The 27,256-nt window shown below is 54.6% G+C and overlaps 3 protein-coding genes across 8 annotated transcripts; 1 reads left to right on the forward strand and 2 right to left on the reverse strand.

The window, feature by feature from the left end:
• Positions 1–119: 119 nt before the first annotated feature.
• Positions 120–8,599, reverse strand: GLB1L (galactosidase beta 1 like). Of its 4 annotated transcripts, XM_062192314.1 has the most exons (17): positions 8,405–8,597; positions 7,132–7,254; positions 6,795–6,961; positions 6,388–6,538; positions 6,141–6,201; positions 3,449–3,543; positions 3,176–3,350; positions 3,031–3,089; positions 2,811–2,932; positions 2,665–2,705; positions 2,417–2,535; positions 2,092–2,166; positions 1,897–1,986; positions 1,643–1,756; positions 962–1,093; positions 523–738; positions 120–389 (listed from the first exon to the last, which is right to left on the reverse strand). In XM_062192314.1, the coding sequence occupies exons 2-17, from the start codon at positions 7,195–7,197 to the stop codon at positions 120–122; spliced, it is 1,953 nt and encodes a 650-aa protein (XP_062048298.1). In that variant the 5' UTR covers positions 7,198–7,254; positions 8,405–8,597. The 4 variants fall into 4 exon arrangements, with proteins under 4 accessions (XP_062048298.1, XP_062048318.1, XP_062048308.1 ...); XM_062192334.1 differs by lacking the exon at positions 1,897–1,986 and having other exon boundaries at positions 8,405–8,599; XM_062192324.1 differs by lacking the exon at positions 8,405–8,597 and having other exon boundaries at positions 7,132–8,227.
• Positions 8,600–8,609: 10 nt separating this feature from the next.
• Positions 8,610–11,894, forward strand: STK16 (serine/threonine kinase 16). Of its 3 annotated transcripts, none has more exons than XM_062192361.1 (8): positions 8,610–8,696; positions 9,053–9,242; positions 9,777–9,996; positions 10,249–10,382; positions 10,519–10,639; positions 10,765–10,860; positions 11,220–11,341; positions 11,450–11,894. In XM_062192361.1, exons 2-8 carry the CDS (start codon positions 9,157–9,159, stop codon positions 11,586–11,588), a joined length of 918 nt encoding a protein of 305 aa, XP_062048345.1. In that variant the 5' UTR covers positions 8,610–8,696; positions 9,053–9,156; the 3' UTR covers positions 11,589–11,894. The 3 variants fall into 3 exon arrangements, with proteins under 3 accessions (XP_062048345.1, XP_062048354.1, XP_062048362.1); XM_062192370.1 differs by having other exon boundaries at positions 8,674–8,750; XM_062192378.1 differs by lacking the exon at positions 8,610–8,696 and adding an exon at positions 8,717–8,766.
• Positions 11,895–13,216: 1,322 nt separating this feature from the next.
• TUBA4A (tubulin alpha 4a) lies at positions 13,217–16,946 on the reverse strand. Its single transcript, XM_062192391.1, has 4 exons — positions 16,858–16,946; positions 14,935–15,157; positions 14,492–14,640; positions 13,217–14,257 (listed from the first exon to the last, which is right to left on the reverse strand). Exons 1-4 carry the CDS (start codon positions 16,858–16,860, stop codon positions 13,286–13,288), a joined length of 1,347 nt encoding a protein of 448 aa, XP_062048375.1. The 5' UTR covers positions 16,861–16,946; the 3' UTR covers positions 13,217–13,285.
• Positions 16,947–27,256: the final 10,310 nt, after the last annotated feature.

The raw sequence follows: 27,256 nt of genomic DNA on the forward strand, positions 1-27,256 counted from the left end.
GCAAGGAAACCACTCGTACTCACACTCAGAGCATTCTGGCCCTTGGCTCCTTGTGGTCACTGTGGCCAGCAGAGGATCCTGCCTGCTCCACGTCCCAGGCCCAGGGGCTCCCTTTCCTTTCAGTGCCCACTTAACTGCATTGGTTCCGAGGCGCTCTGTGCCTCCGCAGAGAGAGAGTAGATGTATGTCCTGTGCACGGTGCTGTTGAGGATGGGCTGATCCAAAAACTGGATCTGGGGCTCGGGAGGCACGTTTTCTAGCTCCAGCAATGTGATTTTGTTGGTGGCTCCCCTCGGAAGCAGCAGGGGTCTTGGCACATAGAGGGTCTCTTGTGGCCCCTGTTTTGTCCAGTACCGGCCCAAGTTGAACCCATTGATCCAGACTTGGCCCTGGGAGGAGGCAGGAGGGGGGAAAGAGTCAGTTCTCTGGGGGTTGGAATCACCCCCTTTGGACTTCTGAGGAGTCCTTTCTTTCTCTTGTACCTCCCCCCCCACCACCACCAACTAGGAACATTAGCAATACCTTGGTCCATCCAGGGAGATAGAGGAATGTGTCCCCAAGCGGGCCTGCAATTGGAAACGTTGTAGAGTAGAAGGTGGGGCCAGAGGGAGTTCGAGGTTTTGTGCTTTTCAGTAAGTGAAGGGGGAACCACCACTTTACAAGGTTATCAACTTTCAGAGGGAACATCATCCACTGGGTAAGCATTACTTGCCCCAGAATTGGTGGCTGTAACAGGCCCTGCGGGAAAGGCAAATGAAAAGTCATCATTCACTGTGCTCTTAGGCCAGACTAACCCTAACCAAGCCTGGGATGTACCTGGTGGCCATGTCTAGATCCCCAACAAGCCACTGCTTCTCTGCCTGACTCCTAAAGACATGGCACCTGTTTATCTTCCATTAGGCCCCTGTTTTCCACAGGGTTGGTCGATGAGAGTACTGAGGCGGGGACAGGCAAAGCTCACCTTGAAGTCACTGCTGTTAGATCCGAAACTGAGTCTCCCCATGTTCTCCAGCAAGATATCCAGTCTGGCCCCCATTTCCCCCACCAGAAATAGTTGGTGTTTCATATTTCGTTCTAAAACACCGTGGAACACCTGTGGATCAGAGAAATGCTCTATGGAAGGAGGGCTGCAGCGTGCAATGCCAGCGTCCCGTACTGGAATGCCATTTCAGTCCTGGCTGCTCTGCTTCTGACCCAGCTTCCTGCACATGTGCTTGGAAAGGCAGCAGAGGATGGGCTGGGTACTTGGGCTCCAACTACCCATGTGGGAGACCAGGATGGAATTCCTGGCTTCTGCTTTTGGCCTGGTGCAGACCTGGCTGTTGTGGCCATTTGGGGAGTGAACTAGTGGACAGAAGATCTCTGTGTCCCCACCCCCACACACACCTTCTGCCTGCCTTTCAAATTTTTTTTTTTTTTAAAAGGAAGGGCTCTGCATTCAGCTCTGGGTTACGCAGAGGAAGCCACATTAGGAAACCTAATTTGGAGGGCAGAGAGAATATAGCCATAGGTCAGTTATCTCTACTCCTAAACTTCCTCATCCCTCCCCTGGACTCTGGAAGTATGAACAGGCAGGTGGGAAAGGGTGCTGGGGGCAGGAGGAAACTGGGGCTCACAAGTTAGCCTGGAATTAGGTTCTCACCCCATCCACCATAACATAGGCACGGTCGTGGACTCCATTATTTGGCACCCAGAGTGGCGTTGGCTCAAAAATGGTATGGGTCAGATAGGTCCGATACAACACGAAGCCGTGGTCCTGGATATAGAAGAATGAGTACTTAAGGTGAACTTAGAGATAAGAAAGGACATTGTGAAGAAATGGGTAGGTGGAGGCAGCTTTTGGCTACAGCTGTCGAGGGAAGTGGCTGTCCCCACCAGCCACAGTTTGTGCCTTACCTGCCCGACAGCCTCAAAGCTCAAGGGCAGGACTGAATGGATGGGCCCTTCAGGGCACAGGAAGTCCAGGAAAGCCAGCAACTCCCCATCCTATCAGAGCAGGGCAGAGTCAGAGTAGGAAGGAAGTTTCTGGATAGAGGGTAGGACGGATAGAGTTTGTATTCAGAAAAAAGGATAGGATGAGGAGGAACTCACCAGGTAGAGAGTCAAAGGTCCAAGTGTCATCTTGGGGCTCGGTGGAGGTAAAGGTCCCAAGGGAACTTCCTGGAACTGAGCCCAAATTCTCTCAGGAGCCATAGAAAAACCACAGAAACAACCCCTACTCCAAGACCCGAGAGCAGGGCTGTTAGCTTGAGGCCCAGGAGAGGCTTCAGAGGTCACGAATGAAGATCCTTTCGTTTTGCACACACTCGTGTGTATCCCCCCACATAGTCCCAGCTGGCTGAGTACCAACATCAACCTATGGGTACTCCCCCCACATTAGTAAAAGACTTTGGGACTTAACGAAGTAGTCGGGCACCTTGCTGATGACGTTTCGAAGAGCAAAAAGCTTAGGTGTGGGGTCTCCTGCTTCAGATATGGGCGCGTCATAGTCGTAGCTGGTGGTAATCGGAAGGAAGTGGCCCTTCTCATCAGCCCCTGAGGTTGAACCAATGTAATTAACGTAGCAATCAAAAAGCACCGTGTGGGAAACTGCCAGCAGAGTGGGCACTGGTGGCCACAGGTGGCTTTTCCCTTCCTGCTTTCACCCCAGAGATCTGGACTCACCATTCCAGTATCCAAAGTTGGTACCGCCATGGAACATGTACCTGAGGGGAGTGTAAGGGGAAAGGTAACAGCTGACAGATCGAGTCTTGACTTTCGGCCCCAACACCCCGTTACTGATTCATATTGGCCCCGGCAGCTCGAGTTACATGTTGACACTGGCTCCCAAGGTGAGCATGTTTTCCAGTCCTTTGGTTACAGCTAGAATAGAGCGTGTGGAGTGGTTCTGGCCCCAGTAATCCAGCCAGCCTGTGTAGTACTCAGAGTTCACCTAGAGTGTGAAGTGAAAGGAACCGTGAGTGAGATGCGGACAGGATGCGTTCCCAGCCCTGGCTCTTGCTTAGGTTTCCTTCCTCTCTGGCCCCTCACCAGTGGGCCACGGGGTTCGTACTTCCGAAGCAGAGTGAAGATTCTGGTCATGTTGTCAGCTGCAGAGAGGAGCAAAGGCAAAAGGTAAATAGCACAGGCGAGGTGCCCTTCCCCGGACGGCACTCCTAACCCTCGGTCAGGAGACCTGGGCCAAAATCTACGGTGGTGTAGAGTCCATGGAGGGAGCCGCATTTGAGTCCTTCTGGCCCGTCTGTGGTGAAGAGCAAAATCTTGTCCCCTAGCAGTGCACGGAAGAGCCCAGCCAGGTGCCTCATGTAATGGAAGTCACAGGCCTTGTAGCTACCATACTCATTTTCCACCTGCCAAGGGAAAGAAAGTGGAGCCCAGCTGAGAGCTGCAGAAGGTTAAGGACCCGTTGTATCTCCTTCCCTTTGCCCAGGCAGCTTCCCACTTATACCTGAATGCTAATGATGTTGCCCCCATTGTGGTAGAGAAATGGATAGATCTTGGGCAGCAAGACCTTGAACCAGGAATCCACTGCAGCAAGGAAATCTAAAGGAAGGAGCAGTACTCTGCTCATTAGGGGCCACCACCGCCTCCACAACCCCCACCCTAGCATCCTTGCCCACAGCTTCAGTGCTGCCTATATTCTGGGCTGCTATTTCCATCCCACTTGCCCACACCTAAATCTGGGAAGCAGTGACTCTTCAGAAGAAACTTTCAACACTAAGCACTTGTATACTTACATGTCAATGAAATCTGAACACAGAAAACCTTAAATGTTAGAACAAGGTGGGGGGCCTGCGATGTGGGTAAAGCTGCCACCGGCAGTGCTGGCATCCCATACGGGCGCCGGTTCAAGTCCCAGCTGCTCCACTTCTGATCCAGCTCTCTGCTATGGCCTGGGAAAGCACTGGAAGATGGCCCAAGTGCTTGGGCCCCTGCACCCATGTGGGAGACCTGGAAGAAGCTCCTGGCTCCTGGCTTTGGATTGGCACAGCTCCGGCCATTGCAGCCAACTGGGGAGTGAACCAGCAGATGGAAGACCTCTCTCTCTGCCTCTCCTTTTCTCTCTGTGTAGTTCTCTGACTTTCAAATAAATAAATAGATCTTAGAAGAACAAGGTAATGGGGCTGGTGTTGTGACACAGTAAGTTAAGCCACTGCCTGAAACACCAGCATCCCATATGGGTGCTAGTTTGAGTCCTGGCTGCTCCACTTCCAATCTAGCTCCCTCAAAATGTGCCTGGGAAAGCAGAAGAAGATGGCCCAAGTGTTTGGGCCCCTGCTACCCATGTGAGAGTACACAGTGGATGGAAGATCTCTACTCTGCCTTTGAAATAAATTAAAAAAAAAAATTTAAAGAACAAGGTAAAATATAGAGTTCTTATGTAATAAATTATATGCATGAGATACATATTCCAGGATCATTAGCTATTAGGTGGATTTTAATTCTATTACACAAATGGACGAGATCACCTAAGGAATGAGAATGAACAGAAACATCCAAGGACTGGACCCTGGCACAGCCCCCAGTACTTAACAGAAAGAAAAGAACCAGTAAGAGACAGACAGAGTGGTCAGAAAGATGGCGGGGCGGGGCGGGGCGGGGGCGGGGCCTGGTAAATGAGGTGTCAGGGAAGCTGAGGACAGAGGTCCCAGCTAACTGAATGCTGCTGCTGATCACGGAGGATGAGCGCACACCATTTTAGCGATGAGCAGGTTGCCAGCTTTCTCCAGCAAACCAAAGACTATGTTGCTGCTCCATCCAAACTTCCTCACTTTAAATGCATAGTTAACTGAGTTTGGAAAGGGCAATGAGTAGCCTAACACCCTCCAACACCCTATGCAGTGAGATAGATAGCACCTGGAGGGTCCTCCACAGGTATAAGGCATTTTGTCAGAGGGCCCTTTTAAAAGGAATAAGTCATATAAGATCATTCCCTTGCTCTAACGACTTTCTATTTGCTCATTAAATGAAATCCAAACACTGAAATATTGGGCATCCTTAGAGTTTAATCTTGAGTTACCATTTTTCACTTCTCTCTACGCTCTTTCCCCAAGTGCTATCTCAAAACCATCTTTAGACTTATGGCTTTCATATTTATGTTTCTAGCTCAGAGCACTCCAGCAAGTTCCACATCACACAATCTGAAGCTTATTTAATGTCCTTTTTCTCTTCCAGAGTTGTTCACCCACCACCACTATTCTCTACCCTCCCTATAGCACCATCTTGGCTCACCAGAAACTTGATTTCCTTTTTCTCAACCTTACTCATAAAGCCCCAACCCTCCCCTTCCAATCAAAATCTATCAAAAAAATCCTGGTGATTATAATCTCCAAGCCATATCTCAATTCTGCCCTCTTTCCATTTCCGTCACCATCATCTCTGTCCTCTACTATAGTAATGGTCTCCCAACTGGTTTCTCCACCTTCACCCGTTCTCCCCTGAATCTGTTCTCTACATCCCAGCTAGTGATATCAAAACAAATCAAATCATGTCACATCTCTGGTTAGATTTTGTTCCGGCTTTCCACTGTACTCGCAACAAAACACAAACACTTTACAATGGTCTACAAGACCCTGTGCCAGCTGTCTGTCTCATCTCTGGTTTTCATGTCTGACTATCTCCCTTACCTGCTATACTCCCACTATCTCGATCTACTGTCGGTTCGTCAATCACGCCATTTTATTTCACATCAAATATACTGTTGCCTCTGCCGGAATGTTCTTGCTTCACTCTTTACATGATCACTGCTTTCCCTCCCCTGGCAGTCAGCTCAAAGTTCACCACGGAAAAGCTTCTGACATCCCACCCACAAGAGGCCTTGTCTGCTACTCACTGTTTCGACTTACTTTTTTGCATAGGATGTGCTATGTATGTATGCAAGTGTACTAAGCTTGCAATACTCGCACATACAGACTTATTAAAAAAAAAAAAAAAAGTTGTGCCCTTCACTATGTTTAACCTGCACTGCATGGGGACTGGGTCTGCATGGTGCCCGTTTCAAGCATCCTGCTGCTTACAAAGGAAACAGTAACTTTAAGGAATGGCCCCCAATCCGGGGATGATCTATTCTGTTTCTGGCACCCAAATGATCCAATTTTTGATGTTTTCCTTGTTTGCTAAATCTTTTTGTCTCAACTCACCTGGATCTGAGGTTCTCAGATGAATATTGGGTTTTCGAAGCAACCAGGATGGGAGACCCCCCTGAGAGACACATAAAGACAATAAAGAAGCACGTGGGTTGAGTTGTTTTGGGGGTGCAGTGGGGGATGTGGGAGAGGAGGGAGTTGAGTATGGTGGAGGAAAAGGCCCTCGAGTGTGGGCAGATGAGAGTAGGCTCGAAACCCCACACAGGGGGTTTTGCTTCTGTCCCTTCTCCAGCTAACTCACCATCTCCCACTCTGCACAGATGTAAGGTCCTGGTCTCAGTATGACCAGCAGGTCCGCTACAGATGCCTCATTCAGAAAGGCAATGAGGTCCCGGCTGCCATTAAAGTTATAGACCCCAGGTTCTGGCTCATGGTAGTTCCAGGGCACATAACTGAGAAAGGAAGAGGTTAACAGGGCCCAAGGTGGGGAGATGTCAGGGAGGCCCAGGGGCTCAGGCCTTGCAGGGAGTCATCCGGAAGTGGTTCTAAGGAGGTCCTGGCCCTCCCTTCCCCACCCTTGGCCAAGGCGCCCTGGAACTCTAACTGGGTCCTCTGCAACCAGTCAGCCTTCCAGTGCCGAGCCCCTGTCTAATGGGGAGGTAGAAGGGTGCGGCCCGCCCCGGCAGGGCTCTAGGGAACACTTCTTACAACTGCACGGCGTTGACGCCGCTCATCCGCATCTTGTAAAGCCGGTCAGCCCAAAGCACCCGCGGTACCCGAAAGTAGTGCAGGCTGCCAGACACGTAGCGGAACGGGACCCCGTCCAGCAGGAACCTGTCGTGTTCCCGATCCACTACGAACGACCGAGTGTCTGCCTGCAAAGGCAAAGAGACCGGGCTCAGCAGAGGTCTGGGGCGCGGGCTGCGCGTCTGCAAATGGAACTAGCCCTGCCCGTAGCTTTGGGTTATTTTGACTTTATCTCATCCGCCGGATCTGATCCCGCCTCACCGCAGCCCGGCCAAGTGGTTTGACCCTCACTTCTTACCTGGGGCAGCAGCGACAGGAGCAGCAGAAGCAGAGAGGGAAAGCGGGGCGCCGCCTCCGGAGCCATGGCGCTTACAGGGCTCCTCTCTCTGAGCCGGAGGTCCGACGGTCACGTGTCGGATTCCTGGGAGGGAACCTCAGCGAGCAAGGGGGCGGAGACCACCTCAAGCTGCCAGGCGGTTAGCCTGGCCTGGGTCTCCAGCCTGCAGCTCCCTGCCACTCCACTAATTTGTAACAATCCTCTACATCTGGCTACTCAGAGCGCAGCCGCGAACCAGCTTCATCAGCGTCACCCGAGAGCCTGTTAGACACGCAGGATCTCAGGTCCTACCTCAGACCTATAGCATCAGAATTTGTATTTTAGCAAGATTCCCAGGGACACTCACGATGAAGAAGCACTGCTCTAGTAAGGCTGAGCTCCCTGAAGGTGAGGAGTGCTTTGTCCATCTGGGACCCTCAGCTTCAAGCACAGGGCCTGACACAGAGCAGGTTAAATCTACATGACAGAATGTCAGAACACGCAGGAAAACAGGGTCAGTACCAAGGGAAACCGGAAGAATATCTTCATGGTGATCAGAGCAATGGCAGGGGGAAACTAGGTCACAAGATGAACCCTTCTCCTGGAGAGCCCTGGTTTAAAAGAGCCCATCCTGGCCATCCCATCTTCCTTGGAAGTGTGCGCCCTCTCCAACTTCTCCTTGCCCATTTAGGCAAGAGATGTCAGTGACAACTGCTTGATGCCAGGGCTGAATCTGGGGATTTCCAACCCTCCTGCCCTCATAGTCCCAGACCTGGGGTGTGAGGACCGGAGTCGTAGTAACCATCATTCCTGTTGCGTGACACTTACTGAGGGTTATGTGTCAGATAGGGTGCTAAGCACATGACATCCCAGTCTTCAAACCCCATGAAGCACACTGTTACCGTTCCCACTTTACAGAGGAACACACTAAAGTTAGACAGCCATGTCAGGTAAGACTGCCTGAGCTCCCACAACTAGTTTAGTCTAGCTGGAATTTGAATTAGCCTCGCAGTTCATGCACTAAATATTAGGCACTATTACATGTATTTTTACAGCTACAGAAAACTAGGATCCAACAGGCTCAAGGTCACACAGCAGGTAGGTTACTAAGACCCCATGTCTAGAAACTGGCAGTGAGGTTCGTGAGCAGGGCCCGGAAGGTCACCCGCCCCTCCCCGGGCCCCCCTCAGGGCTGGGCCATAGTTGGGCGCATTCTGGCCCCAGCGCACGCACGGGAGGTTGTGAGGCCTCCTACCTCCGACATTGGGAGATAGAGGTCCTGGGGGCCTCGGGCCGAGCCCGGCTTTGCTCCCCCTTGGCGCAGACGCCTGCGTCTTGACCCCTACTGAAGGCCAGGTAGGGAACCTTCGCCCGGGTCCCGCGACCCGTGCACCTGCAGGCCTAGCCCGCCCCCGGCCTCTCAGTTCCGCGCCCCCACATCGTCGGGATGCCCAGCAGTTGCTAGGATACCGCGGGCCGTTACGCCGGCGCGGACTGATGACGTAGACACCGCTTCCGGCTTCTGGCTGTGCTCCCTCCCGGGCCAGGTCAGTGGGAAGTCCGAGCTGATCGACCCCGGGCTCCGCGCTCTGAAGTTGGGGGTGGGTTCTGCAAGAGGTGGGCCGGAGGCTCGCACCTCCTCGGGAACTACTCTATGCCCGCCCTCCTTTGGGGCCCGACGGGCGTGGGAGAGCCCGCCCAAAGGTGGACTGGGGTTGGAGGAAGTGGCCTGGGCCTTTAAGGCACCTGACTGCGGCCTTTTTGGAGCTGGCGTTGTCAGGACCCTTTTTCCCTACACGGAGATCCAGGTTCCAAGACCTGAGCCTAAGCTCTCCGCGCTGGTCCTTCAGGGATCGTGAGGATTGTGCCGGACCCGCGACTCTGCCGTTTGTTTGCCTTCCAGCATGAGCCACTGGGCCCGCGGCGCCTCGCCTGGAAGAGCCCACTCACCCTGGACCAGTCCCCCGGCAGCTTCAGCCCGTCCTTGAGGAGGATGTTTGAGACAGTATGGGCCACGCGCTTTGTGTCTGCTCTCGGGGAACGGTCATCATTGACAATAAGCGTTACCTCTTCGTCCAGAAACTGGGGGAGGGGTGAGTGTTTGGAAATCACCTAGTCCCCAGGGTTATGGTCGTGGAGGACCGGCGTTCTGCACGTGACAGGGGCAGAAGGGTTTTATCCCTAACCTCTGGGTCACCCGAGGGCACCTAGGTGCCTGGTAGTCCAGAGAATGGGTTCTGGAGCCCCGCCTCCCAGAGCCCTCCGCTTGTCCTTGATAAGCCATTGATTTCTTCCTCCACTAAATGGAGATGCTTATCCCGCCTCACTGATGGCGTTGTGAGGAGTAAATGAGGTCATGGGTTTAGACCACCCCACGCAGTGCATGGTTCATAAGCACCTGATACAGGTGCACAGCGCTGTGTTATGCCCACCTCCACCTCCCCGGTCTCCCTGTGCCTGCATTGGAGGAGCTCAGAGTGTAACAATCTTCAGCCTTCTCTTAGAGCCGCATCTTGGGAGGGTTTTTACTGAATGGGAGAGACACTGCGGTCTCCCCAGAGAAGCCCTCTGAATCCAAGCCCTGTGGGAGATGACCGTGGCCCTTCACTGACCCCTTTGGCCCACAGTGGGTTCAGCTATGTGGACCTAGTGGAGGGGTTACATGATGGACACTTCTACGCCCTGAAGCGAATCCTGTGTCATGAGCAGCAGGACCGAGAGGAGGCGCAGCGGGAAGCAGACATGCATCGCCTCTTCCATCACCCCAACATCCTGCGCCTCGTCGCTTACTGCCTGAGGGAGCGAGATGCTAAGCACGAGGCCTGGCTGCTGCTGCCCTTCTTTAAGGTCAGAAATACTCCTGGCTGTGGAGAGGGTTGCTGCAGAGCCACCGCCAGGGGCTGTGTGAGCAGTCAAACGAGCCGGCAAGCAGGGGTCCTAGCCACTTCAGGCTTGAGCTTTAGAGGAGCCCATGTGGGAGTGAGGGGTTTGAGGTCTAGGTGATCGGAGGGTTGATTGGTGTTGACAGAGGCAAGGGATCTGGCCCGGAGACCAGAGGCTCCAGCAGCGTCTCCATCTGTGGGGACACTTGTGTTGCAGAGAGGGACGCTGTGGGCTGAGATAGAGAGGCTCAAGGACAAAGGCAACTTCCTGACTGAGGATGAAATCCTGCGGCTGCTGCTGGGCATCTGCAGAGGCCTGGAGGCCATTCATGCCAAGGGCTATGCCCACAGGTCAGTGGGAGGGCCCTGTGTGCTCGGGGGGCCCAAGAGCAAGAACCACGCCAAGAGAAAGGGGAGGGCTCCCTGTGATCAGCCCCACCACCACCACCAGGATTCCAGCTTATGTGTCCTTTCTACTTCTCTGCAGGGACCTGAAACCCACCAACATCTTGCTTGGCGATGAGGGACAGCCAGTGTTAATGGATTTGGGTTCCATGAATCAAGCATGCATCCATGTGGAGGGCTCCCGCCAGGCCCTGACCCTGCAAGTAAGAGCCTTCGGGTTCCTTTGCCCACCTGTTCCACATCCCTGACCCCTTCTGTTACATGCCCCAGTTCGGTCACTTGACCCTGGCCTGTGCCCTACTTTTGAGCTCTGAGGCCACCATTCTAGGACTGGGCAGCCCAGCGGTGCACCATCTCCTACCGGGCCCCGGAGCTCTTCTCCGTGCGGAGTCACTGTGTTATCGACGAGCGGACTGATGTCTGGGTGAGGAGCATGTGGGTAGGAATCTGCGTGGGGAGGGGTGTGGCTCGGAGGTGCTGTCAGGTAGAGAAGTAGGTCTTTGGTTTCTGTTGCAAGGGGCCCCAGGAACCGCAGCTTGTTGCCATCTCTCTCAACTTCCTTCCTGTGAACTGTCACTGATACTGAAGGAAGTGGTCTAACTCCCATGAAGTAAGGGCTACAGAGGTGTCCAGCTCTCTGGGGCTTTCTCTGGGCCCTGGGAGCTCTGTGTGGCTCAGGCTGGCCTATTCTATTTAGCTTGTGTGGTCTTCTTTCACCTCAGAAGAAAGGGAAAAGATGGCCTTCTCCTTTGATCTTTCAGGGACTAACCAAGTTACGTTCAGTCCCTAGGCTGTGTGCTCTATGCCATGATGTTTGGGGAAGGCCCTTATGACATGGTGTTCCAGAAGGGTGACAGTGTGGCCCTGGCTGTGCAGAACCAACTCAGCATCCCACAGAGCCCCAGGTGAACAAGAGGGGACCAGGCGCCTTGGATGTCTCCCTGCTATTATCTGAGTTGGACCCTTAGCAAGGGGCTAGGGCTTCCAGTCACCCTGCCCGTCTCCCTCCACAGGCATTCCCCGGCACTGCGGCAGCTGCTGGCCTCCATGATGACTGTGGACCCCCAGCAGCGCCCTCACATTCCGCTCCTCCTCAGTCAGCTGGAGGCATTGCAGCCCTCAGCTCCGGGCCAGCACACGACCCAGATCTGAACAAAGCAGTGGCCGCACTGAGAAGGTGGTCCTTGTACCTCGGGAGGAGGCTCCCAGCCCTCACTGGACTCTCCATCCATTCGATCCAGGACTGCTCTTGTACAGTGATCTCCATCTCACCTCTTCTGCTGTCTGAATGCCACCAAGGGGCCTGACTGTGCGGGTGGGGCGGAGGTTGGAGAGGGAAACAGAGAATGCACTACGTGGGTCTGAGCGTGACTACCGAGTTCACATCATGTTCTGCCTCCAGATCTGGGAGCAGGAGAATGTATAAACAAAAGAATAAAGTGAAAGCAGGTTGGCGTATTAGTCTCAGTGTTCCTGGAGAGAAGAGCTGTGAGGGGCCAGTGTCTGGCTGCCATTTCCAAGGGAACAGCGTGGGAGGAGGGAGACTGTTGCGGTGAGCCGTGGTGTGACTTTACCATTCCGTGCAAGGAGGCAGCTGTTCTTACCTCAGATCTCCTTAGTCAGAGCCTTAACGCTGCCGTAGCAGGAACTGGGAGCAGAGCGCCGTGAAAGCACGCTCAACTCGTCCTTCCCTTCCTTCACTCCCGGGTGGGTAGCTTGGTCGAAGCAGCCCAGCCGGTTTGCCAGGCAAGGGCGTTTGGGTGGAGACACCCAAGGAAGGTCTGGAACAGCTACATAACAGGGCTCCCATCCTCGGCCCGGGGGCAGGGGCGTGAGCTGGCAGTCACTTTCCTCGCGGCTCCCTGCGGGTTCCAGCTCACACATGGTTAATGATTAATGAGGCCAGTGTGGCATGGCGGAGTCAGCTGCCACTTCCTGCCCGAGTAAACAGGGGCCCTGCCTGAGCGGGGCCTGGGGCTTGTTCTCAGGGAAGGGCATGGGGCCCTGAGTCACCAGGGAGGGGAGGCAGTGGCACAGTTCACACTTCTTGCTCTTGAGATAGAAGTTTCCTCCCCCAAGCCGTGCCAACCCCCCACCCCGACCCGCTGACGTCAGCATGGGTCCTGGGGTGCCTATTAGCTAGGTTGAAATTTTCCCCAGGGCCCTGGCAGGAGGCTCCCACCAGCTAGCATGGAGGCTGAGAAAGAAGGCACAAACAGAGGGAGACGATCTGACTTTTAATGGCACAGCGAAGCAGCAAGACAGCAGGCTGTGCAAAGCTGCCGGGAGGTGCAGTGGCACAAACAACTCCAAGAGGTGGCCCTTGTTCCCTCCCATCCCCCAAGCCTAGGATGTGGCTGTATGCCCAGGAACTCGGCCAGCCCAGCCCCATTCCCAAACCCTCATGCACAGAGGAACCCGGGCCAAGCTTTGCTTCCAGAGTTGGGGAATGCAGAAGCAGCACGAAGAATAGCAATAGGACTGAGGCCCAGCCACCACTGGGCTTTAATCTCTTGTTTGGAAAGGAAGGGAAGATGTGTGTCCTTGAGTAGCTTGTGGCTAGACTGACAGCTCCAGGATTTGGTCCTCATTTCTCCCCTGTCCAGGGTGTCCCTATGACCTTACAGCAAGGTCCCTGGGGTCATGCTTCCTGCTCCCAGTTGGCAGGTCTCACCTTCAGCTGTGGGACAGAAAATGATTGTGAGCAACAGAGAGTAAGGGCAGCGGCAGCAGCACGGGAACAGCAGCAGAAGCCTAAGCATTCACAACAGGACGCCAGACCGTGCAAGGAGACTTTATTTTGAAAAGATTTTGCAATAGACATAGTGAACAGGCTTCGGGCAGCTGTTCTATTCTTCTCCCTCATCCTCATCCTCATAGGAGTCGATGCCCACCTCTTCGTAATCCTTCTCCAGGGCCGCCATATCCTCCCGGGCCTCAGAGAACTCCCCCTCCTCCATGCCCTCCCCCACGTACCAGTGCACAAACGCCCTCTTGGCATACATCAGGTCAAACTTGTGGTCCAGGCGCGCCCAGGCCTCCGCGATGGCGGTCGTGTTGCTCAGCATGCACACGGCACGCTGCACCTTGGCCAGGTCGCCCCCAGGCACCACGGTGGGCGGCTGGTAATTGATGCCAACCTTGAAGCCCGTGGGGCACCAGTCTACAAACTGAATGCTGCGCTTGGTCTTGATGGCGGCGATGGCGGCGTTCACGTCCTTGGGCACCACGTCCCCCCGGTACAGCAGGCAGCAGGCCATGTACTTGCCGTGCCGGGGGTCACACTTCACCATCTGGTTGGCGGGCTCGAAGCAGGCGTTGGTGATCTCCGCCACCGACAGCTGCTCGTGGTAGGCCTTCTCCGCGGAGATGACCGGCGCGTAGGTGGCCAAGGGGAAGTGGATGCGGGGGTAGGGCACCAGGTTGGTCTGGAACTCCGTCAGGTCCACGTTGAGGGCCCCGTCGAAGCGCAGGGACGCTGTGATGGAGGAGACGATTTGGCTGATGAGCCGGTTGAGGTTGGTGTAGGTTGGGCGCTCGATGTCCAGGTTGCGACGGCAGATGTCGTAGATGGCCTCGTTGTCCACCATGAAGGCACAGTCCGAGTGTTCCAGGGTGGTGTGCGTGGTCAGAATGGAGTTGTAGGGCTCGACCACGGCTGTGGACACCTGGGGCGCCGGGTAGATGGAGAACTCCAGCTTGGATTTCTTGCCATAGTCGACAGAGAGCCGCTCCATGAGGAGCGAGGTGAAGCCAGAGCCGGTGCCCCCTCCAAAGCTGTGGAACACCAGGAAGCCCTGAAGTCCTGTGCACTGGTCAGACTGGAAGAGAAAGAGCAATGTGGTGTGGTCAGGGGAAGCCGGGGAGCTCTTTCTTCCGGCTCCATAAAGCCTAAAATAGCTGAGAAGTCAGGGCAAAGACTAATGGGTATCTGGTAGCCACATCAAACTGAGGCACACACATTCAGAGATGAGGCCCTGAAGTGGATCTGAAAACAATGTTCCTGACCCCTTAGCATAGCCCAGAGTTCTCTCCCTTCCACGGCAAATTCTTACCAGCTTGCGGATCCGGTCCAGCACCGGGTCGATGATCTCCTTGCCAATGGTGTAGTGACCGCGGGCATAGTTGTTGGCAGCATCCTCTTTCCCGGTGATGAGCTGCTCTGGGTGGAAAAGCTGGCGGTACGGGCCATTGCGGATCTCATCTGGAAGGGCATGAGCCACATTGTTAGGGCACAAACCACAAGGACCTTCCTTCCCCTGGGTGGTAGCTGTGGCCAGATGTACAGGAAGAGCTCATTCTTCTGCCAGCCTGAGATACCAGAGTGTGCGAGAGACCCAGACAGGCAGCCCCGGCCAGCCCAAGATCAGCTTGGCTTTCTCAGCTTCAAACAGGGAGAGGAACTTACAGAACCGAGAGAGCCAGGTCTAGACACACTCTCCAGACCAGCTTTGAGTCCCTGCCCACCCTGCTCCATGCTGCCCCCTCTTCCTCTCACCAATGACAGTGGGCTCCAGGTCCACAAACACTGCCCGGGGCACGTGTTTTCCAGCACCAGTTTCACAGAAGAAAGTGGTAAAGGAGTCGTCCCCTCCACCAATGGTCTTGTCGCTGGGCATCTGCCCATCGGGCTGAATCCCATGTTCCAGACAGTAGAGCTCCCAGCAGGCATTGCCCATCTGGACACCTGCCTGCCCTACATGGACGGAGATGCATTCACGCTGAAGGATGAAGAGAGGAGACAGCATGAGCCCCACAGCCACAAGCTCTCACCTCATGGGCTTCCCTGCAACGCTATCGCCTTCAGCTCGGATGAGTCTCGCAGCGGAGGCTTGGGGCTGGCTGGGGGCAGGCCCCCCTGCTCAGGACTCCCCAGCTGCAGGCACCCAGCAGGGCAGGCAAATCCCTTCATCTGCCTCTCGGTGGGGAGTTTGTCAAGTGAGAGCTATGGCTCCACGTGACCCTGCGGCACCCACAGGACACTCGGGGAGGACAGAGAGGGCACGTGCACGACACTGGCAGACGCTGCAGTAATGACACAAGGGCAAGACTCTTCAGCTGCCCTCATTCCCTGCTGCCCACAAACACAGCTCCCCCAGAGCCTGGGGAGGGGTACAGCCTCTTGTTCATAACTAGAGCACCCCCTCCCCCACCGTAATTCTCTTGAGGGTGAACACAGAGAATTCCACGTAGCCCTTTCTCCCCGCAGGCTTCCCGGCTGGCATCAAACCAACCACACTCGTCACCAGGTGGCCTGCTCCCCCCACTTTTAAAGCCCATCCGGCTCTGGGGATCCGTCGCATCTGGCTGCTCTCCCCACCTCCACCCCCGCACTCTGGCTGGCTTCACCACCTTCATCCACCGCGTCAGCCCCCACGGAAATAGCAGCCATAACGCTGGTAAGCGCCAGCCCTCCGCAGGAGCGAGCTAAAGGGTTGGGGTACGGGGGGGAGCTGCTGCAGCCTTAGGCTCCGTCCCTGCCGGTGTCAGATTAACCCCCCCGGGCACCAAAGTCCGCAGGACCCGCGCGCCTCTCTTCCCCCAACGAAATGCCAGGGTGACGGTTTCCAAATACCCAGAAAAGGAAGCGGAACCTTCCGGGGGCCCCCAGAGGTAACCCGCCTTGCCCCGGGCAGGGTGAGCGCCACGCTGCACCCGGCCCTACATCCGCTCTCCCGCCGGAGTCTTTCCAGTTAAATCCCAGCCGAAAGTAGGGATAAGGTTTCTGCCCCCGCTCCTGGGCTATAAATACCTCCCCCTACACACACCTCTTTCCCATCCCCCCAACCTGGCCCGGGCCCGCGCCGTCGCTCGGCGCCAGCTGTCTCTGCCCGTCCGTCCGCGCACCCGCGCTCAGGCTGCAGAGGGGCCGGCTCACCTCACGAGGCCGAACCCCATTCCCGCCTTCCCTCCCGGCCCAGAAGTGGGGTGCTGAGTCACGGGCCGGGGTGTGGGGGGGGGGGCGGCTGTGGGCAGGAGGGATGCTCACACAGCCTGAGGAAACGGGGATGCGGCACCAAGGACCCTGGCCCCTCTCCACCATCTGCCGCCAAGCACATGTCCGGTCAGTCCCAGGGACGGGGGCGGGCAGCCAAGCGGGTCGTCGCCCACGAGAGGACTGGGCGCGGGGCCGCGTGACTCCGCTGGGAGAGTTGGGGCACAAACGCTTGGTGAGGCAGGAGGGGGTGGTCCGGAGGGCTTCTCTTTGCTAGCGAAGGCTCCAGCCCCCACCACGCGAAGGTGGCCACCACAGCTCCGCCAAAGTCACCGGGAGGGGGGTTGGGGCAGGGTGCGAAACCCTCGCACCCCCTGCAGACCCGCAGGGCCAGGTGGAGGGCCCGGAGCATCCCTGGAGGGAGGGTCCCCCAAAGGACAGGGGCAATTCGGGGACAGGGCTCGAGGCCGGCGAGGCCGCACTCACCATGGTGAGTCCGGGCGGTGCGTCTCACGTAGAGTCGGGGTGACGGGTCTCGGTGAGAACTGCGCTAGCTGCAGTGCCGCACCGCTCTTATACTCCGGGGGCGGGGCTGCGCGCGCCGCTCCCCGCCAGGGGCGGGGCGGCCCGGTAGCCACGCCCCCAAGATCCAGGCCGGGGCCCCTCCCCCAGCCGCGCCGGGGTCCCTCACCTGTCGGGCCGGGGCGAGGAGCAGCGACCCGGGCTTTAACCCTTCATTCCCCGCTTTGGGCCGGCACTCCGGGCTCCAGAGATCCGCGGCTGGCGCACAGGGTGCGGTGGCCGGGCGCGCCTCGCCTGCACCTGCGTCATGGGGGCGCCGGACGTCCAGGTGTTCTGATTTAGGCCGACTGCGGTTGAGAGCGACCTTCCGAGGTGGCTGCAGCTGGCCTTCGCCGGGGCTCTCCCCGCCCTCCCTCCCTGGAGGCTCTGGCCGGCCGCTGGGGAGCCCCTGCCAGCGACACGCCGCCTGCCGGTCCCCGGCCGGGACGGCAGGCCTCCGTCCCCACCTGTGGGCGGCCGAGGGCCGGGAGCTGCACAGCCTGAGCCCCAGGGTGTCGATCCTGTGGACTCTCCCGCAGAGTTGAGTCCCGCAGCCTGCCTGCGAGGTCCGACGCTGGGAATCTGCCGCGGCTCGCCAACCCGGCGGGCAGGGGGCCGTCATCGGCGGCGTCACTATTAGTGAGCCCTCGCCCGGCCACCTGCGCGCTGCCCCTGGGCCCCTGGGGACCTGGATTCGCATCCGGACTGCCCCGTGTGACCTTGGTCAAGTGACTTCCTTCTCGCTGAGGCTGGGTTCTTGGCATTTTCACCAACGAAAAAGGAGGAGGCTCCAAGCCTGGAAGCAGTGTTGTGAGTTAACACAGTGTTTGTTGAGAAAGAAAGTGGAGATTCGGGTATCATGGCTGATGGGACCTTTCCCCTTCTCTCGTGCACATTGCATTTCCATTTCTTGCAAGTCGGGCTACTTCTGTCTTCCCCAAGTTGCCCAACACTTTCCAGCTGTCTGCTTCCCCTGGGGACACCCAGCAGGCTGGCTGGCAAGCCTTTTAAGAAACCTGTCTCCCAGGCTAGCCATCACCTGGAAAGCTCTCACCTGCCTCTCTGCCCCTCGGGTTTCCCTGTGGCCAGCAGGGTGGGCTGACAGCACAGCACCATTCCATACCGCCACCAGCCATGGCAACTTTCTACCAACAAAGTAGCTAATTGGCATTTGACTGTGGAAAGGCATAGAAAGAAATATACTGAAATATGATAAGGGCTCTCTTCCCAGCAGACTTGCCATCTGGTTGGAAGAACATGATTCATTCATAAAAACAGAACTGACAAGGGCCTCCAGTGAGGCTGCTTGGGGAGACCAGGGCGGCCTTCACGGAGGAGGAAGCCTTGGTGATTACAGGACACGTGGCTGCTAGCAGATCTTCCCTCACCCTCTTGTCTTTGCACCCCACCCCTCACCCCAGCAGAATGAATACAGCCAGAGACCTGAGCTATCTTGGGCAAAACCCTTACCTCTTCTTCGACCTTCACTGTAGAACTGGCCCAACAACTTTGGGTGTGCACCGTGTAAGTAGCCGTCTGGGTTCTTGGAGCACTTCTTCACATCGTGCTGGGTACACAGCTGTCTTGCTAGATGGCAAGCTGTTAAAGGCCTGAGCCTTTTCGTCTTTGTGTCTCTAGTTCGTGGCATGGTGCTGGGCACACAGGGTACACAGGTGCTAGGTGTGTGTCAGAGGAACTCTTCCACTTCCTATAGTTCGAGTGAAGTTGCAGATTGGCAGCCTAGAGGCCAAACTCACTCTCAGAATTGCCATGTTTGGCCTTGGTGGTGTTAACCTTCATAGCATGTAGGATATGAAAAAGTTGGGGATGTCCCTGTATGAGAGCACCCCTGAGACCACCCCTGCCATGTTAGGACACTGGCTAGAAGGACTCCCAGGGCCCAGCACATAGTTGTGCTCAGAGCTAAGGCTTGTCATGGTGGTGCAGTAGGGACACACAGCTGGGTCGCCCCACGTAACATCTGAAGGAGCGCTCAGCACAGTTCCTTCAGAATCAAATTGCAGGCCAGCGCCGTGGCTCAATAGGCTAATCCTCCACCTTGTGGCACCGGCACACCGGGTTCTAGTCCCAGTCGGGGCACCGGATTCTGTCCCGGTTGCCCCTCTTCCAGGCCAGCTCTCTGCTATGGCCCGGGAGTGCAGTGGAGGATGGCCCAAGTCCTTGGGCCCTGCACCCGCATGGGAGACCAGGAGAAGCACCTGGCTCCTGGCTTCGGACCAATGCGGTACGCTGGCTGCAGCGCACCAGCTGCGGCGGCCATTGGAGGGTGAACCAATGGCAAAGGAAGACCTTTCTCTCTGTCTCTCTCTCTCTCACTGTCCACTCTGTCTGTCAAAAAATTAAAAAAAAAAAAAAAAGAATCAAATCGCAGCAACACATCCTTCAAGGACATGTCTGCACTTGGAAGCCCATCCGAGACTCAACAGGGTTTCTACAGGGGATTATCACATAGGCACCCCTGCCTAGCGCATAGCCAAGGCTTAGCCTCCTAGAAGAAAAGCAGGTGTTGGACATAAACCATCTTGTTTACACAGTCTAGGCAAAATAAACCATCCTTATCAGCTGTTAACCAAGAACCAAATCCTCAGACTCCGGCCAAGAGCCAACCTTGCCAGCACTGTGGTCAGCAGTCTCAGGCCTGCTGTGTTAACTTTTTTTTTTTTTTTTTTTGCACAGTCATATACCGTTCCAGCTTTCTAACCCACCCTGAAAAGAGCCGACAGATCTGGCCATATCGGATCTGCATTCCCACATAACATGTGTGGCAGGCAGAAACGTGGCTTCCTTCAAAGATACCCCCACCAAACCCTCAGAACCTGTAATTACATCCCCTTCCACGACAGGAGGCTCAGTAGGGGTGACTAAGGTAAGGATCTAAGAGGAGAGGGGATGAGCCTGAATTATCCAGGGGGCCCAGTGCAATCACAAGGATCTTGATAAGGGGTGAGGTGGCAGGAGGGTCAGATCAGAACAGAAGAGGAGGGAGGCTGGAGTCGAGTGTGTGTCGGCTTTGAAGATGGGTGGGGGCCAGGAGTTAGGGAGCACAGGCAGCCTGCGGAAGGTGGAGAAGGCAGGGAACACGTTCTTCCCTAGGGCCTGCAGGAAGAGGTCAGCCTGCCCACAGCAGGTCAGCTCCCTAACGCAGCACGGTGATGCCTCCCTGTTGTTTTAGGTTTGCAGTGGGTTACAGCAGCAATGGGAGCAATGCACGCAGCAGCAAATGGAGCTGGGGAGCAGCTCTCTTCTTAAGACAGGCAACGAGGCCAGCACCGCGGCTCAATAGGCTAATCCTCCACCTTGCAGTGCCGGCACCCTGGGTTCTAGTCCCGGTTGGGGTACTGGATTCTGTCCCGGTTGCCCCTCTTCCAGTCTAGCTCTCTGCTGTGGCCCGGGAGTGCAGTGGAGGATGGCCCAAGTGCTTGGGCCCTGCACCCGCATGGGAGACCAGGAGAAGCACCTGGCTCCTGGCTTCGGATCAGCGCAGCATGCTGGCTGCAGCAGCCATGGGGTGGGGGGGTGAACCAACAGTAAAAGGAAGACCTTTCTCTCTGTCTCTCTCTCACTGTCCACTCTGCCTGTCAAAAAAAAGACGGGCAATGAGCTTCCTCCAGTTCACCATGGTCCTGATCACAATGACTGTTGCCCTTAACCTTCTTCTTCTTCTTCTTCTTCTTCTTCTTTTTTTTTTTTTTTTTTTGACAGGCAGAGTGGATAGTGAGAGAGAGAGAGAGACAGAGAGAAAGGTCTTCCTTTTTGCCGTTGGTTCACCCTCCAATGGCCGCTGCGGCCGGCGCATCTTGCTGATCCGAAGCCAGGAGCCAGGTGCTTCTCCTGGTCTCCCATGTGGGTATAGGGCCCAAGGACTTGGGCCATCCTCCACTGCCTTCCCAGGCCACAGCAGAGAGCTGGCCTGGAAGAGGGGCAACCGGGATAGAATCCAGCGCCCCAACCGGGACTAGAACCTGGTGTGCCGGCGCCGCAAGGCGGAGGATTAGCCTGTTAAGCCACGGCGCCGGCCTGCTCTTAACCTTCATAGACTCAGCTCACATTACACATTCGTGTTAGCCTGGCCTGTGCGGTCAGGAGTTTGTAACTCCTGGGCAGGCTCTCCAACTGGGAAAATGGAGAAGACAAGGGTTCCAGAAGAAATGCTCAAGGCATGTTAGTGGAATAGAGTTTGCTTGTGTGTGTGTTCCTATGGATCAGAAGTAGAGCGGCTGGGACACGAACTGGAGTCCATCTTTGATGCCGGCATTGCAGGCCTCGTCTTTACACACCACGCCACAACGCCGGAATTCATAGGACTACAGTTCTGATGGATTAGGGCCATCAGCTTTGGGTGGGTGCGTAGATAATGATCTACATTATCAGATCAAAAGCTTGTAGACATTCACCTATCTATACAGACCAGATTCCAGCCCTTCCTCACTCTGCCCCACTCACCACTCCATCCGGCTACCCTATCCTGATCAGGCCATCCATTGGCTGCTCTTTAGACCTCTCTCCCTCCCCCCCGCCCCATTGCTATCCCATTTTTCCCAACCTCTTCCCAGAACTTGGAGCAGGACAGCAAGGTACTCAGGGTTAAAAGTCTCCACTGACTCCCTCTGCGTGGCCTTAGTGACACCCCCGGAGCTTCCCCAGACGGCGGCGTGGATCAGCTGTCCCCCTTCTCGTAGCATGGCCCTTACATGGGGCTGGCCCTGTTTTCACCATCTCTGGGTCTCCACTCCTTGATACCGTCCAGTGGGCTTGGTTCACATATGCCATTGAGGTTCTCTCTCTCTCTCTCTCTCTCTCTCTCTCTCTCAGATTTATTTATGGGAAAGGCAAAGTTATAGAGAAAGATCTATCGTTCTTCCATCTATCCTCTGGTTCACTTCCCAAATGGCCACAATGGCTGGGACAGGGCCAGGCCGAAGCTCGGAGCCTGAAACTCTATGTGGTCTCCCATGTGGATGCAGGGGACCAAGCACTTGGGCCATCTTCTGCTGCTTTCGCAGGTGTGTTAGGAAGCTGGATCAGAAGTGGTGCAGCCAAGACTCAAACTGGCACTCATATGGGATGCTAACATTGTGGCAGGTGGGACTTCACCTGCTGTGCCACAGCGCTGGCCCCATGGAGATGCTCTTGCTAAGGCTACGGTGACCTCTGCTTGCCAACCCAAGGCCACATCTCCATCTTCATGTCCACCTTTCTTATGCCCTCGCAGCAGTATTTGACACAGTTGGCCCCTTATTCTCCCTTGCAATTCTCTCTTCTTTGCTTCTAGCTTTTGTTCTGGTGACTTCTGGCCCCTCATCCTCCTTCTTTTACAGATTTATTTTTCTGAAAGGCAGAGTTAGAGAAAGAGAGGCAGAGACAGAGATAGAGAGAGATCTTCCATCTGCTGCTTCACTCCCCAAATGGCTGCAATGGCTGGAGCTGGAACAGTCCAAAGCTAGGAGCCAGGATCCTCCTCTGGGTCTCCCACATATGTGCAGGGGCCCAAGAACTTGGACCATCTCTTCCCCAGCCACATTAGAGGGAGCTGGATTGGAAGTGGAGCAGCTGGGATGTGAACTGGTGCCTATATGGGATGCCAGCATCCCAGGTGGCAGCCTTACCTGCTATGCCACAATGCTAGCCCCTGGTCACTTCTCCTTGGTGTCTAATGGCTCCCCTCCAAATGATGCTCCCTACAGCCAATGCTAGGGCTCTCATGTTTCCCATTTATTTTTCTCTCTGAAGGAGCCCTTGTGGAAGGTATGTGACACAGGGGTTTTATTATACCATCTTTACTTTGGGGCATATTTCTAAATGTCCAGAATAAAAATTTATTGTACCCAGATGATGCTCCTGGCTCCTGGCTTTGGCCTGGCTCAGCCCTGGTCATTGTGGAGAGTGAATCAGTGTATGGAGGATCTCTCTCTCTCTCTCTCTCTCTCTCTCCCTCCCTCCCTCCCTCTATCCACTTTGTAACTTTGACTTTCAAATAAATAAATGTTTTTAAAAATCAGTTTTATAATGAAAACTCTGACCAGTTTTACTGATGCAGACACCCCCGGTTCACACTGTGCATCTCACACAGCTAGGTCCCCACATGAGCACGCTGGAAAGAGGGGCCTGCTGACCCGGGATAACGCACACAAGCCCCTTGCCTAAACCTGGGGACTGATAGCCTGGGTTTCTTTGTGATTCCGTTTGCATCTTCTTGTGGAATGAACTACAGCTACCTGGGTACAGTACCCTTTCCTCTAGTAGATGATTCCATTTGGCTTGTTTGCCCATCCACCTGGCCTCACAGGTGATTCTCAAGGCAGGTGTTGGCCTCTATGGAGAAAAGAAGTCTCCATCAAAAGGACTGACTTATTTCCCCCGGGACATGGGAGCAATGTTTGATAAGAAGCCGTTCATGGAGGATGCGTTAATAACCTAGGAAGGGGGCTGCATTAATTAAAAAAAAGTTCCTGTAGCTATTCAAGTATTATTAAGAAAAGGAGTAGAACTAGAGTATATACCTTCCCACACAATAGTGGAAGAATTAAGAGGGGCCGATGTTGTGGCATGGTGGGTAAAGATGTGGCCTGCAGTGCTGGCATCCCATATGGGCTCCAGTTCCTCTCTCAACTACTCCACTTTGATCCAGCTCCCTGCTAATGGCCTAGGAAAAGCAGCAGAAGATGGCCCAAGTGCTTGGGTCCCTGCTACCCATGTAGGAGACCCAGATGAAGCTCCTGGCCCAGCCCTGGCCATTGTGGCTATCTGGTGAGTGAACCAGCAGATGGAAGATCTCTCTCTCTCTCTCTCTTCTCTCTCTGTCCTGCCTCCCCACCCCCGTTCCATAACACTGAATTTCCAATCAATCAATCTTGAAAAAAAATAAAAAGAATTGACTGTGGTGTATATCTCAAACTTCTGTCTCCAGTCCAGACAGACCTCTCCTCTGAACTGCAGGCCCTTGGGTCTGTTTGCCTTCTGGATATGTCCACCTGAAATCCCCTGGACATCTGAAGTACCACATCCAAAGTAGACTATTTTAAAGGCAGAGTTACAGAGAGGCAGAGGCAGAGAGAGGCCTTCTATCCACTGGTTCACTCTCAGATGGCCGCAACTGCCAGAGCTGTGCTGATCCAAAGCCAGGAGCCAGGAGCTTCCTCCAGATCTCCCATGCGGGTGCAGGGGCCCAAGGACTTGGGCCATCTTCCACTGCTTTCCCAGGCCATAGCAGAGAGCTGGGACTCGAACCAGTGGAGCAGTAGGGACTCGAACCAGTGCCCATATGGGATGCCAGCACTGCAGGCAACGGCTTTACCTGCTACGCCACAGCACTGGCCCCATGAGTTTATTTATTATTTTTAAATTTATTTTATTTGTTTGAAAGGCAGAGTTAACAGACAGAGAGGGAGCTCTGTCTACTGGTTCATTCCCCAAATGGCCCTATCAGCCAGGCCTGGGCCACGCCAAAGCTAGGAGCAAGGAACTCCATCCCAGTCTTCCATATGGGTGACAGTGGTCCAAGTACCCAGGCCATCCTCTGTTGTTTTCCTAGGCACATTAGCAGGAAGCTAGATTAGATGTGGAGCAACTAGGACTTGAACCAGGCACTCAGATAGGAGATGCTGGTGGCCCAGGTGGTGGCTTAACCTGCTGCAATGCCAGCCCTCAGGAGCAACTTCTTTCCCAGCTTCCTGCTTCTTTGAACTCCCACAAGGCATTCCCCATGCAGGAGCTGCAGTCATCGCTCTAACACACAAACTAAGCAACAATGCTTGCTTAAAATCCCTCCACTGTGTCTACAATAAAGGCAACCTCCTTCCAAGAACTATTTCGTTCTATGGTCTCACTTTGTACCTTCCTCTCCCTCACTCACTCTGGTTCCTAATTGCCAGGGCTTGACCAGGGGGCTGGAACTCAATCCAGAACTCTCCCACGTAGGTGTCAGGGATCCAACCAGCGGAGCCATCCCTGCTGCCTCCCAAGGTGTGTGCCAGCAGGAAGTTAGAACTGAAAGGAGGCTCAGAACTCAACCTAGGCACTCTCTTAGGAGATTTATTTGGGTATCACAGCCAGCATCTTCACTACTGTACCAAACACCCGACCTCATTAATACGCTTTTAAAATCTCAGTCTCTTCACTCTGTTTTACATGACACTTGCCTGCCACTGGGAGAGTTTTCAGAGTTGATGATGCCCAGGCCAACTCTGAGATGTCCAACCCCAAAGGCCAGCTGGGATATATTTAAGTGCTCCCCCAGAGAGTGGTCTGCACAGTGGGTCCCAATCCCTCCATCTGAATGATAATTCCTGAGCTCTGGGCCATCATGAGCCAAGCCCGTGGGAGGCTGGGCTCCCTCTCCTTTGACGTGGCTGAGTCTTCTCGGGGGCTATCTGGTCCTGTGTGGGAGAGAGAAGTGTGTTCTGGCTTTGCAGATGTCAGTCTGAAGCCAACTAGAGTTGGCCAACTTGAGATCCTAGGGTCTTCTAAGTCTGGCAACACTTTCGCAGTCCCGATGGCTGTCGGGACGAGTAACTGAGAAGTGCAGTTTTCCTGGTGGAGGTCAGTGGGTAGGCACTGAAGTCAGATTGTCCAGCACGGTTCTAGGTGTTTCTGCAGCCACTGTTTAACTGCGTGAGTGCAGGCACAGAATTGGCGAGGAGATGGATTTAACCAGGGTTGTGGTGTAGTCAAACAAGATGGTGAAGCTAGAAGGAGACAAGCCAGGTGAAGGGTATGCAAGGGAGTGACCCTGGCAGGTCATGGAACAAGGCTCAGGAGGGTGGAGGTAAGGACACGGGAGGGGGCTGTGGGACAGTGAACACTCTGTCATGTGGAAAGAAAGGAGGCAGAGCCTGGGTCCCAGAGGAACCTTAATTCCACCACTAATGAACCCCATGCGACCCTGAGCAGCACTCAAGAGACTTCAATTTCCTTTTCTTCATCGTGGGAGGGGAGGATCATCTTGTCTACCTCGAAACATTGTTGAGGGACTCAGAGGAGATAAGAGGTAATGCTGCCTTAAGAACTATAATGCAGAAATAAATAAAAATAGTTTATTAAAAGCTAAGAAAATACAAATAAAGAACTATAAAGCAAAAATAAATAGTAATAACAACACTACAAAGCAGGACACAAGTGCTAGAGATGAACATTTTGATTTCGGAATCTTGGCCAAGGTTATAGAGGGACCAGGCTGGAGGGGCCAGGACTTGCAATGGACTAGGGGGAGACATCTAAGAATAGCCTTGAGACTCTGCTCAACACCTTGCTTGCCCATGGGGAGTAACAGCAATTCTGTATAAGTACTTTAAATTCATCCTGGGGGTGGGCGCTTGGTACAATGGTTAAGACGCAACTAGGGACACCTGCTCCCCAGTTGGAGGCCTGGGTTCTGGTCCTGGCTCCACTTCCAACCCCAGCTTTCTGCTAATGCACACCCTGGCAAGCAGTCGTCCCTGAGACCCACATGGGAGACCCAGACTGAGTTCCTGATTCAGCCCTGGGTTTTAGGGGCATTTGGAGTAAAGATCGCCCCCTCTCCCTCACTGTGTGTGTACGTGTGTGTGTGTGTATCTCTGTATCTCTCTTTCAAATAAATAAAAATGAGGGGGGTTGGTGCCGTGGCTCAGTTGGTTAATCCTCCAGCTGTGCCACCGGCATCCCATATGGGCACCGGTTCTAGACCTGGTTGTTCTTCTTCCAGTCCAGCTCTCTGCTGTGGCCTGGGAAGGCAGTGGAGGCTGGCCCAGGTCCTTGGGCCCTGCACCCACATGGGAGATGGGGAAGAAGCTCCTGGTTCCTGGCTTCGGATTAGCGTAGCTCCAGCCGTAGTGGCCATTTGGGGAGTGAACCAATGGAAGGTGTCTGTAACTCTACCTGTCAAATAAATTAAAAATTAATTAATTAATTAAAAAATAAATAAATAAAAATGAATAATTAAAAAAAAAGCAGGGGCCGGCGCTATGGCGTAGCAGGTAAAGCTGCCGCCTGCAGTGCTAGCATCCCATATGGGTGCTGATTCAAGACCTGGCTGCTCTACTTCTGATCCAGCTCTCGCCTATGGCATTGGAAAGTATTAGAAGATGGCCCAAGTCCTTGGGTCCCTGCACCAATGTGGAAAGATCCGGAGGAAGCTCCTGGCTTCAGATTGGTGCAGCTCCGGCCGTTGTGGCAAACTGGGGAGTGAACCAGCGGATGGAAGACCTCTCTCTCTCTCTCTCTGCTTCTCCTTCTTTCTCTGTGTAATTCTGACTTTCAAATAAATAAATCTTCACAAAAAAAAAAAAAGACAAAGCTTATCTTGTTCGATCCTCACTATACTATC

The sequence above is a fragment of the Lepus europaeus genome, chromosome 1, assembly GCF_033115175.1.
Source record: "Lepus europaeus isolate LE1 chromosome 1, mLepTim1.pri, whole genome shotgun sequence".
Taxonomy (NCBI): Eukaryota; Metazoa; Chordata; class Mammalia; order Lagomorpha; family Leporidae; genus Lepus; species Lepus europaeus.

What these genes read in the sequence shown, in the direction of transcription:
- STK16 (XM_062192361.1), top strand. Translation starts at nt 9,157, where the DNA reads ATGGGCCACGCGCTTTGTGTCTGCTCTCGGGGAACGGTCATCATTGAC. An exon ending in GCCAAGGGCTATGCCCACAG is followed by an intron (nt 10,383 to 10,518) that starts GTCAGTGGGAGG and finishes ACTTCTCTGCAG; the next exon opens with GGACCTGAAACCCACCAACA. An exon ending in AGCATCCCACAGAGCCCCAG is followed by an intron (nt 11,342 to 11,449) that starts GTGAACAAGAGG and finishes CTCCCTCCACAG; the next exon opens with GCATTCCCCGGCACTGCGGC.
- TUBA4A (XM_062192391.1), bottom strand. An exon ending in CCTGGAGCCCACTGTCATTG is followed by an intron (nt 14,641 to 14,934) that starts GTGAGAGGAAGA and finishes ATGCCCTTCCAG; the next exon opens with ATGAGATCCGCAATGGCCCG. An exon ending in TGGACCGGATCCGCAAGCTG is followed by an intron (nt 14,258 to 14,491) that starts GTAAGAATTTGC and finishes TTTCTCTTCCAG; the next exon opens with TCTGACCAGTGCACAGGACT.
- GLB1L (XM_062192314.1), bottom strand. Translation starts at nt 7,197, where the DNA reads ATGGCTCCGGAGGCGGCGCCCCGCTTTCCCTCTCTGCTTCTGCTGCTC. An exon ending in TCTGAGAACCTCAGATCCAG is followed by an intron (nt 3,544 to 6,140) that starts GTGAGTTGAGAC and finishes TCCTTCCTTTAG; the next exon opens with ATTTCCTTGCTGCAGTGGAT. An exon ending in GCTTTGAGGCTGTCGGGCAG is followed by an intron (nt 1,757 to 1,896) that starts GTAAGGCACAAA and finishes TTCTATATCCAG; the next exon opens with GACCACGGCTTCGTGTTGTA.